This window comes from Elgaria multicarinata, chromosome 3 (assembly GCF_023053635.1).
Source record: "Elgaria multicarinata webbii isolate HBS135686 ecotype San Diego chromosome 3, rElgMul1.1.pri, whole genome shotgun sequence".
Taxonomy (NCBI): domain Eukaryota; kingdom Metazoa; phylum Chordata; class Lepidosauria; order Squamata; family Anguidae; genus Elgaria; species Elgaria multicarinata.
The window spans coordinates 173,458,036-173,472,495 of NC_086173.1; the positions used below are offsets into that span (position 1 = coordinate 173,458,036).

At 44.5% G+C, this 14,460-nt stretch overlaps 1 protein-coding gene across 1 annotated transcript; it reads left to right on the forward strand.

Moving 5' to 3' along the window:
* Positions 1–1,037: 1,037 nt before the first annotated feature.
* Positions 1,038–13,588, forward strand: LOC134395800 (zinc finger protein 420-like; the record flags this gene model as incomplete). Its single annotated transcript, XM_063121959.1, has 4 exons — positions 1,038–1,190; positions 1,477–1,603; positions 8,457–10,494; positions 13,504–13,588. Coding segments are annotated over exons 1-4 (2,325 nt in total), but the record flags the coding sequence as incomplete, so codon positions are not given.
* Positions 13,589–14,460: the final 872 nt, after the last annotated feature.

The following is a 14,460-nucleotide window of genomic DNA, read 5'->3' on the forward strand; positions in this document are numbered from 1 at the left end:
GGGCTTTGGGGCATGTGGCTCCGTGAAGGACCCTCCCTCTTTGGTCCCTGGTGTTCACCAGCCTTTCCTTCTGGGAGATGATGACCTGGTGGCTAGCTGGAGTCATCCCTGGAAAAGGCATCTCCCGAGCCTGACAGTGTCATCCTTTAACTCTCAGAACCGTGTCTTGGCTTTGCAGGTCTTGGTGGCATCTCCACTTATGGCACGTTGGGCCTTGGGGCAGGAAGTGCCGGACGAAGAAGGGTTCCTCCGGCCCCGTTGGAGGCTTCCTGGGAGCACAGATCGGAGATGGACGAGGAAGACTCAGCTGGACCCAAAGCAGGAAGGGGGCCTGGTACCACCACAACTGGAAGCAGTGGGGAATTCTGGGAAGGAAAGGTGCAGGGAATCCTGGGAGAAGAGACGCCCTACCCAGATTTACAGAGCCGGCATTTCCGGCAATTCCAATACCAGGAGATCAAGCAGGTGAAAGACTTTTATCCTGGTAGTTTTAAAGGGAAAAAAAACGTGAGGGAGGATATACTAAAACGGACTCATAATAGTCCAAGTCCTTTCCTCCAGTATTCTTCCTTCTCTAATCCTTCTCCCCATTGCATATCCTGGATCCTCATTGCTGTTTCAGGAACAGGGCCTGTTTGCAGAATTGAGGGTTGATTTCTCTGGGGCAGAGAAGGCTCCACGCAGACCCAGTTCGGAGCGAAGAAGGATCGTTCAGGAGGCTGACGGAGGAGCCCCCATGCAGGGTGAGGAGTAAGGAGGCCTATTTCGACTCGGTTTCCCTCTCTGGAGTGTGCCCGAAATCTATGGCACCCTTTTAAGTTCCTCTAAATAGTTTTGGTCGTTGGGGGAGGGACACTTAAATTAAACCATTCTTAGAGTTCAGAAAAGGTGTTTCTTTTCAGCATGTGAAGACATTCTACGTGGAAACCTGTATTGTGGTTTCTGGGTAAGAACCTAAATGGGGAGAGACGTGTGTTTTCACACAAGTGAAATTCAAAAACCTGAGCGTAAACAGCGGAGCTTGTAATGCCGTTTTCCCTGCTTGGACGTGCATCGTTTCAAGGCAACCGGACACTCTGGGCTTCCTGCCATCTTTGTCTCCCACAGGTGACGTCATGATGCCGGCAGTCGGTACCCCATCATCTCTTTCTGGTGGCGAAGGGGGAACGGAGGCCGTGGGACCCCATGAGGTAGGAGGAGAAGGGCGAGGGGCGGCCTGGGGGTCTCTGGGCTGTGCTCACCTCCCTGGGACTGCACACATCGCTTTCCTCTTTGCTTCTGTCAAAGCGGCCGTGTTAAATGGCTTTGAGTGGCCCTCAGGAAGGTTTCATGAGGTTCCCCCCATCTTTTCAGAGGTGTTTAGAACGGAGCCTGTATAACGGCTGAGAATCATCACATTCCACTCACCTGCTGTTCTGGATTTCGCTTGTCTGTAATCTTCATGCTCTCTCTGAGGAGGAAACGTTTCCCTTTCAGGGTCTGGTGAGCTTTGAGGAGCTGTCTGTGTCTTTCACGGAGGAGGAGTGGGCGCTGCTGGATCCGGACGAGAGAGCTCTGCATCAGGAAGTCACGGAGGAGATCTGTGGGATCGTGGCCTCTCTGGGTAAGGCTCTGTCTTTCCCTAGTTGGTAATAATATATTCTTCAGAAATGCAACAAACTGATTTTAGCACGTTCTGGCAATCTTCCAATCTAACAAGATGTCTCTATTTTTATTGACTAAGACTGCAATCCTATGTCTGTTTAGAAAGAAAAGACTCCAGGCTGCAGGGCTTAATAATTGCCCTGATGCTGGATCAGACCGAGGGTCATAGAATCACAGAATAGTAGAGTTGGAAGGGGCCTACGAGGCCATCCAGTCCAACTCCCCCTCAATGCAGGAATCCACCCTAAAGCATCCCTGACGGATCGTTGTCCAGCTGCCTCTTGAAGGCCTCTAGTGTGGGAGAGCCCACAACCTCCCTACATAACTGGTTCCATTGTCGTACTGTTCAAACAGTCTGGAAGTTTTTCCAGATGTCCAGCTGGAATCTGGCTTCCTTTGACTTGAGCCCATTATTATTATTATTTAAATATTTTTGTTTTTCAATACTTAAACATACATCAATACAATTAAAAAACAACAACATAATACATAAATGTTGAATAACCTTAGTAACATATATTCTAGCTTAAATTGTTAACATAATCATACTTAATATAAAAGTGCACACCCCACCCCGGGATCTCATTCCTGTTTCCAAAATCTCATTGTTTCTTCTGGAGGTGCTTTCCCACTCCCCTTAGAGAAAACAAATTCTAGGAACTGTTTCCGTATTCCCTCAAAATCATTCGTTTTCGTTACTCCTTTTCTCACTTTTATATTACATGTTAATTTATCATTAATAGCAATATCCCATATCTCTTTATACCAATCTTCTATATGATAATCCCCTTGAACCTTCCAGTTCCTAGATATCATCAACACTGCTGCTGTTAGCAAATTCATTATCAATTCTTTTATCTCTTTGTTACAATTTAATTCTCCGTATAACGATAACAATGCCACTATAGATGTCTCCACAATCTCCATTCCTAAAATTTCTTTTATCTCATTAAACACCATTTTCTACCATTTTTGTACAAATTCGCATTCCCACCACACATGTAAATATGTTCCTTTTTTTTGACAACCTCTCCAACAATTTGCTGAGTTTAACTTGTTTATTTTATTTAATCTCACCAGGGTTAGATACCACCTCCATATGGTATCTAAATTATCGTTTTATAAAATTATCGTTTTATTTTCCCCTTTCTTAATTTCTTTTTTAAAGATCAGCTCCTTACATTTTGTAACCACTCTATACTCTCCGTAATCCTTTAACCATTTCTTCGTCCATTGTTCTAATTGAAAATAATTTAACCACATTAAATTTTTCTCTTTTAATCTCCAATAGTTCTTCTCGAGTTTTCCTCTTTCCTAGCCAATTTTTTAACTTCATTGCATTCCTCTCTATTAAAGTTTTCCCCAATTTATCTTTTAAGATTCCTGGAAAATTCTGCAACATTATCACTGGTGTTATTGGGGAAATACTTGGAAGTAAATCCTCTTTGTATACTCGCCATATTTCCCAGGGATTTTTAAAACGGGGTTCTCTATTTCTTCCCCCCATTTTTTTGTATATTCTCTGAAAAATATATTTTCTAATTTCCATTCTGTATCTACTCCCTTTCTGTCTTAAATCTCCTAATCCTATCATGCTTCCTACTACATGTCTCAACCTATTAGCTACGTAGTATAATTTTAAGTTTGGGAGTCCTAGCCCTTTTTTTTGCATTATATACCAACTTTTTTTTATTTATTCTCACTTTCCTATCACCATTGCAAATATTATTTAAAATATTTTGCCAACTTTTTATTTCTTTTTCAGATATTCTTATGGGTAACATTCTAAATAAAAAATTTACCTTTGGTAATATCCTCATTTTTATTAAAGCTATTCTTCCAAACCAAAATAAATTTAACCTTTTATACTTTTCTAATTTACCCATAACTTCTTTTTTCAAATTATCTAAATTTTCCTTTTCTAAACCCTCTAGATTTTTTGTAAGTTTAATTCCCAAATATTTAATTATTTCTTCAATTTTCATATTCTTCTCTTTACTTTCCCAATCTTTCCCTTCCTTTTTACTATAATTAAATAACATCATCTCTGATTTTGTCCAGTTTATTCTTAATTCAGTCACTTCCTCAAACTCCCTCAGATTCTTTCCATTTTCTCCAATGGATTCTTAATTGTCAACAATGTATCATCTGCAAACATTTTTATTTTTATTTTTTTAATGCATCCTACTCCCTCAATGTCATCATCATCTCTTATCACATTCGCTAATAGATCCATAACCAATACAAATAAGGCTGGTGAGAGCAGGCATCCTTGTCTTATTCCTCAGGCAAGTTGTATCTTTTCTGTAACTCCATCGTTTACCACTACTGAAGCTGAATTTTGTGAGTATAATTGTTCAATAAAACCTTTAAATTGATTCCATTGTCGTACTGCTCTAACAGTAAGGAAGTTTTTCCTGATGTCCAGCTGGAATCTGGCTTCCTTTCACTTGAGCCCATTATTCCGTGTCCTACACTCTGGGATGATGGAGAAGAGATCCTGGCCCTCCTCTGTGTGACAACCTTTCAAGTATTTGAAGAGTGCTATTTATTTATTTATTTTTTATTTATTTATTACATTTCTATACCGCCCAATAGCCGGAGCTCTCTGGGCGGTTCACAAAAATTAAAAGCATTCATAATATAAAACAACAGTATAAAACCATAATATAAAATACAATAAAAAAGCTCAACCACATAAAAACAGCAGCAATGCAAAATTACAAATTTAAAACACCATGTTAAAATGTATTTATAGATTGTTAAAATGTTGGGAGAATAAAAAGGTCTTCACCTGGCGTCTAAAAGCATATAATGTAGGTGCCAAGCGAACCTCCTTAGGGAGCTTATTCCACATCCGGGGTGCCACAGCAGAGAAGGCCCTCCTCCTGGTAGCCACTTGCCTCACTTCCTTTGGCAGGGGCTCGCGGAGAAGGACCCCTGAAGATGACCTTAGGGTCCGGGCAGGTACATATGGGAGGAGGCGTTCCTTCAGATAACCTGGCCCCACACCGTTTAGGGCTTTAAATGTTAATACCAGCACTTTGAATCGGGCCCAGACCTGGACTGGCAGCCAATGAAGCTGGAAAAGGACTGGTGTAATGTAGTCTCGTTGGCCAGTCCCTGTTAGTAAGTGTGCTGCCCTGTTTTGTACCAGTTGAAGTTTCCGGACCGTTTTCAATGGCAGCCCCACGTATAACGCATTGCAGTAATCCAAACGAGAGGTTATCAGAGCATGGATAACTGTAGCTAGGCTATCTCTGTCCAGATAAGGGCGCAGCTGGTATATCAGCCTAAGCTGGTAAAAGGTGCTCTTTGTCACTGAGTTCACCTGTGCCTCAAGTGACAGTTCTGGATCCAAGAGCACCCCCAAACTACGGACCCGATCCTTTAGGGGGAGTGCAACCCCATCCAGGACAGGGCAAACATCACCTCGCCGGACAGATGAACCACCCGCTAACAGTACCTCCGTGTTGTCTGGATTGAGTTTCAGTTTATTGCTATCATGTCTCCCCTCAATCTTCTCTTCTCCAGGCTTAACATGCCCAGTTCTTTCAGTCTCTCTTCATAGGGCTTTGTTTCCAGATGCCCCCGGATCACCCTGGTTGCTCTCCTCCGAACACACTCCAGCTTGTCTGCGTCCTTCTTGAATTGTGGAACCCAAAACTGGACGCAATACGCTAGATGAGGCCTAACCAGGGCGATATAGAGAGGAACCAGTACTATTTGGAAGCTATACTTTTATTAGGAAAGGAAAGGAACCTCTCGTGCAAGCACTGAGTCATTGGAGGGAAACCAACTTTTGTTGACGTTTTCTTGGCAGGCCAAAATACCATTTGCCTTTCTTGCAACCACATCACACTGTTGGCTCCTATTCAGCTTGTGATCTACAACAATTGCAAGATCCTTCTCGTTTGTAGTATTGCTGAGCCAAGTGTCCCCCATCTTGTAACTGTGCCTTTGATTTATATTTCCTAAATGTAGAAGTTGGCATTATCCCTATTAAATTTCATTCTGTTGTTTTCAGCCCAGCACTCCAGCCTATCAAGATCCCTTTGAAGTTTGTTTCTGTCTTCCAGGGTATTAGCTATCCCACCCAATTTTGTGTCATCTGCAAATTTGATAAGCGTTCCCTGCACCTCCTCGTCCAAATCATACTAAAAATGTTGAAGAGCACTCAGCCCAGGACTGAGCCCTGCGGCACCCCACTCGTTGCCTCTCCCCAGTTTGAGAAGGTTCCAATGATAAGTACTCTTTGAGTCCGATTATGTAGCCAACTGTGAATCCACCTAATAGTTGTTCCATCTAGCTCACTTTTAGCTAGTTTGTTAATCAGTATATCATGTGGTACTTTGTCAAAAGTTTTGCTGAAGTCAAGGTATATTTCATCCACAGCATTCCCACAGTCCACAAGGGAGGTTATCCTATCAAAAAATGAGATCAAATTAGTCTGGCAGGATTTCTTCCTGACAAATCCATGTTGGCTTCTAGTAATCACTGCATTGTTTTCAAGGTGCTTACAGATTGACTTCTTTAGAATCATTTACAGATTCTCCCAGGGATGGATGTCAGACTGACTGGTCTGTAGTTCCCAGGTGCCTCGTTTTTGCCCTTTTTGAAGACAGGGACAACGTTAGCCCTCCTCCAATCGTCCGGCACCTCACCCGTCTTCCATGATTTTGCAAAGATAATAGATAGTGGTTCTGAGAGTTCTTCTGCTAGCTCCTTCATTACTCTAGGATGCAGTTCACCGGGCCCTGGAGATTTGAACTCATTCAAAGAAATTAGGTGTTCCTTGACCATTTGTTCATCAATCTCAAACTGCAATCCTGCCCCCTCAATTTGTGCTTCAATTTTTCCAGGGAGGTCATAACCCTGCTTTTCGGAGAAGACTGAGCCAAAGTAGGAATTGAGCACTTCAGCCTTTTCTTTGTCATCAGTTATCTATTTGCCATCCTCATTAAGCAGTTGAACCACCATTTCTCTCCTCTGACTTCTACTATTCACTTTTCTGAAGAAAGCCTTTTTATTGCTTTTAGCATCCCTTGCTTATCTCAGTTTATTCTCAGCTTTAGCCTTCTTGTTCACTGTTGCATGGTGTCCCCTGTAATTCTTCATCTGCAGACTGTCCTCCAGTCTCAGCCTCCAGTAGCTGAAAGCGGTTGCTTAACTCTAATGCTTCCACCGGTGAAGGATGCCTTCTAGTTCTGCTGCTCCTAACTGTCACTCTTTCCCAGGGAGTTTCCTCTTCATAGAATCATAGAATAGTAGAGTTGGAAGGGGCCTACAAGGCCATCGAGTCCAACCCCCTGCTCAATGCAGGAATCCACCCTAAAGCATCCCTGACAGGTGGTTGTCCAGCTGCCTCTGGAAGGCCTCTAGCATGGGAGAGCCCACAAATTCACCAGGCAACTGATTCCATTGTCGTACTGCTCTAACAGTCAGGAAGTTTTTCCTGACGTCCAGCTGGAATCTGGCTTCCTTTATCTTGAGCTTCATTGACTTTCCTTCCCTCAGTATCCTCCACTTCTGCTCCCGTTGGCTGCTGCTCTTCATTCTCTTGTGCTTCTTGTTGCTGTTGCAGTTCCACCGTTCTGTCTAAGAGCTCCTCGTCTTCTCTTATTCCTTGGCGGGTGGACACTCGCCGCTCATGTCCTCTCACTTTTTCTTCCAAAAGTGCACCAGCTTGCACTGGTTGCAGGTGTCCTCCATGTCGACCTCAGGCAGGAACACGAACATTGCACACCCTTTACAGGTCACCACCGCTTAGGACTCCTTTCCATCCATATTTTCTATTTCTGCTTCGTTTTTTTCCTTTCTGATTATAGTGGAATTGCCTGTACTTTGTCCTGACCTCTCTAGAGGTGCACAACTATATGAGTACGTCTTAAGAGAAGGAAACACTTTTTTTTAATGGTTAGAGCCCTCGTTTGCTGAACTCCCCCTGTCAAATTCCTGTTAGCTCTTCTTGTTCGCTCTCTCTCTGGGAGCTGGCTTCCTTTTCTAGCTTCTAGGTTAGCTGGGCCAGGAGCTCTTCTCTGCTTCTGCTCTTCTTGGAGTCGGGAAGCCAAATGAGGTCACTGGGCGGCTGGCAACAGTCAGCAATCAAACCAATCAGGCCCGTCTCTTCCAGCACTCTGTTCACACAGTGGCCAACCAGCCATCCTCCAGGGGTGAACAAGCAGGACATGGTGCACCCTCCCACCCATGTTCCCCAGCAACTGGTGCACATGGGTTATTGCCTCAAGTACTAGAGATAGCACACAACCATCAGGGCTAGTAGCCATGGATAGCCTTAGCCTCCAGGAATTTATCCAACCTCCTTTTAAAGCCATCTGAATTTCTGGCCATCACTACATCTTGTGGTAGTGAGTTTCTTAATTTAACTCTGCACTGTGTGAAGAAATCCTTCCTTTTATTTGTCCTGAATCTCCGACCCATCAGCTTCATGGGATATGACCCCACTTGGTTCTAGCGTTTTGAGAGAGGAGAAAAATGTCTCCCTGTCCACATTCTCCACCCCTCTATCAGGTCTCCCCTCAGCCTCCTTTATCCCAAGCTAAACAATCCCAGTTGTTGTAACCTTTCCTTGTAGGGGAAATGCTCCAGCCCCTTCATCATTTAATTATCCGTTTCTGCACTTTTTCCAGCCCTATAATATCCTCTTTTAGGTGTGGAGAACAGAACTGTACACAGTATCCTAAGTGTGGTTGCACCATAGGATTGTATGATACCGGGCAGTATGATACTGGCCGTTTTATTACCAATTCCTTTTCTTATCATGCCTAACATGGAGTTTGCCTTCTTTACAGTGGCCGCACACTGGGTGGGCCTTTTCATCAAGCTGTCCACCCAAGCCCCAAGATCTCTTTCTTCTACGGTCGCCACCAGTTTAGATCTGATGGACCAGGAGAGAATAAGAACAGGAGCAATGCACAAGATGACCAGGAAACCCTCTGCTTTTCATGGCCACAGTGAAACCCCAGTACAGGAAAACGTAGCTGAACTAATGGAAATAAATCAGTATTCTGTGCGTAGGACAAGCTTTGATTCTCAATCAAGTCTTAAAAGCCATTGTAAAACTCACAGAGATGACAACTCATTAAAATGCTTGGAGTGTGGAAAGAGTTTCACTAGAAGCACACACCTTAGTTGTCACACAAGTCACACAGGGGGAATACCATGTGAATGTGCAGAGTGTGGAAATTGCTTCAGTGAGAAGATACAAAGCACTTCTCATCAAAGAATTCATACAGGGGAGAATCCATATGAATGTGCAGAGTGTGGAAAACACTTCAGTCAGAGTTCGAGCCTCACTTCTCATCAAAGTATTCAGACGGGGGATAAACCATATGAATGTGCAGAGTGCAGAAATTGCTTCAGTGAGAAGATACAAAGCACTTCTCATCAAAGTATTCACACAGGGGAAAAACCATATGAATGTGCAGACTGTGGAAAGCACTTCAGTCGGCGTTCAAGCCTCACTTCTCATCAAAGAATTCACACAGGGGAGAAACCATATGAATGTGCAGACTGTGGAAAGCACTTCAGTCAGAGTTCAAGCCTCACTCGTCATCAAAGAATTCACACAGGGGAGAAATCATATGAATGTGCAGACTGTGGAAAGTGCTTCAGACGGAGCGCACACCTCACTTCTCATCAAAGAATTCACACAGGGGAGAAACCATATGAATGTGCAGACTGTGGAAAGCGCTTCAGATGGAGCACACACCTCACTTCTCATCAAAGACTTCACACAGGGGAGAAATCATATGAATGTGCAGACTGTGGAAAGTGCTTCAGACGGAGCGCACACCTCACTTCTCATCGAAGAATTCACACAGGGGAGAAACCACATGAATGTGCAGAGTGTGGACAGCGCTTCAGTCACACGGCAAGCCTCACTTCTCATCAAAGTATTCACACGGGGGAGAAACCATATGAATGTGCAGACTGTGGAAAGAGCTTCAGTCAGAGTTCAAGCCTCACTTCTCATCAAAGAATTCACACAGGGGAGAAACCATATAGCTGTGCAGAATGTGGAAAGCGCTTCAGTCAGAGTTCAGTCCTCACTTCTCATCAAAGAATTCACACAGGGGAGAAACCATTTGAATGTGCAGAGTGTGGAAAGCGCTTCCGTCATGGCGTAAGCCTCACTCATCATCAAAGAATTCACACAGGAGAGAAACCATATGAATGTGCAGAGTGTGGAAAGTGCTTCAAACGCAGCACACAACTCACTTCTCATCAAAGAATTCACACAGGGGAGAAACCATATGAATGTGCAGAGTGTGGAAAGAGCTTCAGTCGGAGAACACAACTCACTTCTCATCAAAGAATTCACACAGGGGAGAAACCATATGAATGTGCAGAGTGGGGAAAGCGCTTCAGTCAGAGCACACACCTCACTTCTCATCAACCAATTCACACAGGGGAGAAACCATATGAATGTGCAGACTGTGGAAAGTGCTTCAGACGGAGCACACACCTCACTTCTCATCAAAGAATTCACACAGGGGAGAAACCATATGAATGTGCAGACTGTGGAAAGTGCTTCAGACGGAGCGCACACCTCACTTCTCATCAAAGAATTCACACAGGGGAGAAACCATATAGCTGTTCAGAATGTGGAAAGCGCTTCAGTCATAGTTCAGTCCTCACTTCTCATCAAAGAATTCACACAGGGGAGAAACCATTTGAATGTGCAGAGTGTGGAAAGCGCTTCCGTCACGGCGTAAGCCTCACTTATCATCAAAGTATTCACACAGGGGAGAAACCATATGAATGTGCAGAGTGTGGAAAGTGCTTCAGTCAGATGATACAACTCACTTCTCATAAAAAAATTCACAGATAAGAGATATAAATACAAGAGAAGATATGGAAGATTTGTTAAAGGAGGAAAAATTATCTTGGTTAGATTATGGGCAATTAGAACAATGGAATAAAAAGTGGATTAAAAATAATAGAGTTTGTAGAGAAATGACGAAGTTTGAAAAGTTAATAGTAAATAAGGAAAAAGGAAAAGGAGGAAGTATAGTTTTAAAAGGGTTAATGAGCAAAATATATAAAATACTGTTAGAAAAGGAGTTAAGGGATAGCTCAGGGAAAATGGTATGGGAGACAGATTTGAAGGTACTAATAGGGCGACAGAGCTGGGAGGGACTGTGGAAACAAAGAGTGTTGAGAAGTATGTCAGTGAGAATAAAAGAGAATTACTTCAAAATTTTGTGGAGGTGGTACCTAACCCTGATTAGATTGAATAAGATAAATGAGCAGCATTCAGCAAATTGTTGGAGAGGATGTGGGGAAAAAGGAACGTATTTACATATGTGGTGGCAATGCAAATATGTACAAAGATTATGGAAGTTGGTGTTTTTGGAAATTGAAGAAATAGTGGGAATGAAAATAGAACAAACACCAAAGATTGCATTACTGTCACTATTTGAAGATTTAAAATGTGGAAAAGAAATTAAAGAATTGATATCGAGTTTGCTGACTGCAGCATGATTGATGATAGCTAGGAACTGGAAGATTCAGGGGGAATATTCTATTGAAGAGTGGTGTAGAGAAGTTTGGGATATAGCTATTAATGATAAATTGACTTGTAATATTAAGTGGAGGAAAGGCATAATTAAAATAAATGAGTTTGAAGGAATCTGGAAACAGTTTACTAAGGGTAGTGGGAAACCGCCAGCGGAAGAAAATATGAGATTTTGGAAGCAGGAATAGATCCCGAGGTGGAGGGTGCACTTATATGTTTAGAATGATTGTATATGTAATGATAGGATAGGTTATAGTTAATATTAGGGGTGTGCACGGACCCCCCGCTCCGCTTCACTTGCAGATCCGCCATTTTCCGGATCGGGCCGCTCCGCCCCGCCCCCGCTCCGCCCACTTCCGCTCCGCTCCGCCCGGAGCTCCGGATCTGGATCCGGAGCTCCGTTCCCCCCCCCCCCATAGGCTTGCATTGAAAGCTAAAAAATTATACAACTTTTTTTCTGTTCAAGTTAGAAACCTCATGTTTGGCACCATGACACCTCATGGGGATATACACACGCACGCCAAGTTTCAAAGCAATCCCATCATCCCCTGATTTTTGGGGAATTTTTGAAAATTGGGCACCCCACACACAACATCCCTGCGAGGTGGGCAGGGGAGGAGGGAGGGAAGGCAGGCATGCAGCTGGCATTTCTGGGGGCATAAGGAAGTGAGCCAAGGATAAGCCAGTAATGCATATAAAATGGAATAAATCAATCAATAAACAAAGGAGGGGTGGAATTAAAAGCAGCAGTGTTGCTCAATAAACAGCAAGAAGAATTTTTTTAAAAAGGCTATATCTGTCTTTTACCAGCAATAGGGGGACGTGCCCGGGGGAGGGGGAAGTAGCTGCCAGTTCAAGACAGCCACCAACAGCTCTGAGAAGAAGTAAAACGCTCACTTCAACTCATAACAGGCATTGCTCCACCACTGAAAAGTGACCATTCACTTCAACTCATGATAGGCATTGCTCCACCGTTTTACTCTCTTTGGAAGGCTCTAATGGCCTTCCAGTGCAGGAGAGAGTGGGGGCACGTCCACGATGAGATGCCCTAGGGGAGCTCATCCCCTTGCACCACATCGATTCAGTTGTTCCCCAAGGTTAGGGTGGGGAGCAGTGCTGTGTTTCTATCTCTTATTCTTGGCTTAGTATATGATTTCAGGTTGTGTTTGTGCATTTGGTGGGGCTACTGTTTTAAAAAACACGGGGAAAAGCCCGTTCAGATGAAGAAAGAGAAGTTTCCCAGAATCCCAAGTTACCTGTTTTGCCTATGCCCTCCTCCAACTTTGGGATCATCATGACCGGGAGCTGACTCTGCCCCTCAGCCCTTTGAAAAAGGTATTTTTCCCGCCGATTTTTTAAAAACTTCTAGCCCGCGACCCGTACGATGCAGAAAGTTGAGAGTGGTCTCAAAATGACCCCCATCCACGACTCTCTGTGCACAAGAATTTTCAGAATGATAGCTTAAACCCCCCCCCAGTTATCCCCAATTCTTTCCCTCAATGCAATCCTATGGGCGAAAAGCCGAAAACGCAGTTTGAGCCGCGCGGTTGACCCGATTTTCACAAAAATATAGCCCGCGACCCAGACAACGCAGAGAGGTGAGAGTGGTCTCAAAATGACCCCCATCCACGACTCTCTGTGCACAAGAATTTTCAGAACGATAGCTTAAACCCCCCCCCCCCAGTTATACCCGATTCTTTCCCTCAATGCAATCCTATGGGCGAAAAGCCGAAAACGCAGTTTGAGCCGCGCGGTTGACCCGATTTTCACAAAAATATAGCCCGCGACCCAGACAACGCAGAGAGGTGAGAGTGGTCTCAAAATGACCCCCATCCACGACTCTCTGTGCACAAGAATTTTCAGAATGATAGCTTCAAAAACAACGTAGTTATGCGCGATTATTTGCCGCAATGCAATCCTATGGCGAAATGTTTTCAAGATGGCGACCGGAGTGCTCCGCCTGAACTCGGAGCTCCGAAAAATGGGCGCTTCTCTTCGCCTTGCTTCTAGGGGGTCCACGGTCCGCTCCTACTCCGCCTCTGGGTAAGGCGGAGCAGGCCAATCCGCTACTGCTTCTACGCTCCTAATCGGAGCGGAGCACATCCCTAGTTAATATTTATCTTATATATGTATTCAACATTTATTCAAAATGTATGTAATATGTTGTGTTGTTGTTTCTTTTTTGTAAGATGTTTATTTTGTGTCTTAAATTAAAAAAAAAATTAAAAATTCACAGATGGGAGAAACCATACGAATGAGCAGACTGTGGAAAGCGCTTCAGTCGGAAGATATAACTCACTCATCATCAAAGAGTTCACACGGGAGAAACCATATGACTGTGCAGAGTGTGGAAAGAGCTTCAGTCGGATAACACAACTCACTTCTCATCAAAGAATTCACACAGGGGAGAAACCATATGAATGTGTAGACTGTGGAAAGCGCTTCAGTCGCAGGGCAAACCTCTAGGGGTGTGCACGGACCCCCCGCTCCGCTTCACTTCCAGATCCGCGATTTTCGGATCGGGCCGCTTCGCCCCGCCCCCGCTCCGCCCATGTCCACTCCGCTCCGCTCGGAGCTCCGGATCTGAATTGGAGCTCCGTTTCCCCCCCCCCCCATAGGCTTGCATGAAGCTAAAAAGGTATACAACTTTTTTTCTGTTAAAGCTTAGAAACCTCAAGTTTGGCACCATGACACCTCATGGGGGTATACACACGCACGCCAAGACTCAAGGCAAACCCATCATCCCCTGGTTTTTGGGGAATTTATGAAAATCGGGCACCCCATTCACACCCCTTTCCATAGCTCCGTCAATTTGCATGTTAAAAATCACAAACTCGCCACCATGAAAGCTTATCCAGGGGTGCACACGCACGCCAAGACTCAAGGCAGTCCCATTATCCCCTGATTTTTTGGGACTTTATGAAAATCGTGCACCCCATTCACACCCCTTTCCATAGCTCCGTCAATTTGCACGTTAAAAATCTCAAAAGCGCCACCATGAAAGCTTATCCTGGGGACCGCGGATGGAGGCAGGTAAGGGAGAGGAGGGCAGGGGGGGTTTACCGGTCCCTGCCACCGTCGCCGCCCATGCAGTGACGGCGGCAGAGCCTGGTAAACCCCACTTACCTTTCCGGCAGAGCTCCGGATCAAGGCGAAGAATCCGCCTTCACCTCGATCCTCTTCAAGCTCCGCTGGCCCCCCAATCCTCTTTGCCTCCGCCTTAAGGGCAGGCGAAGCCCCCCGCTCCGCTCCTGCTTCTTCGTTCCGATTAGAAG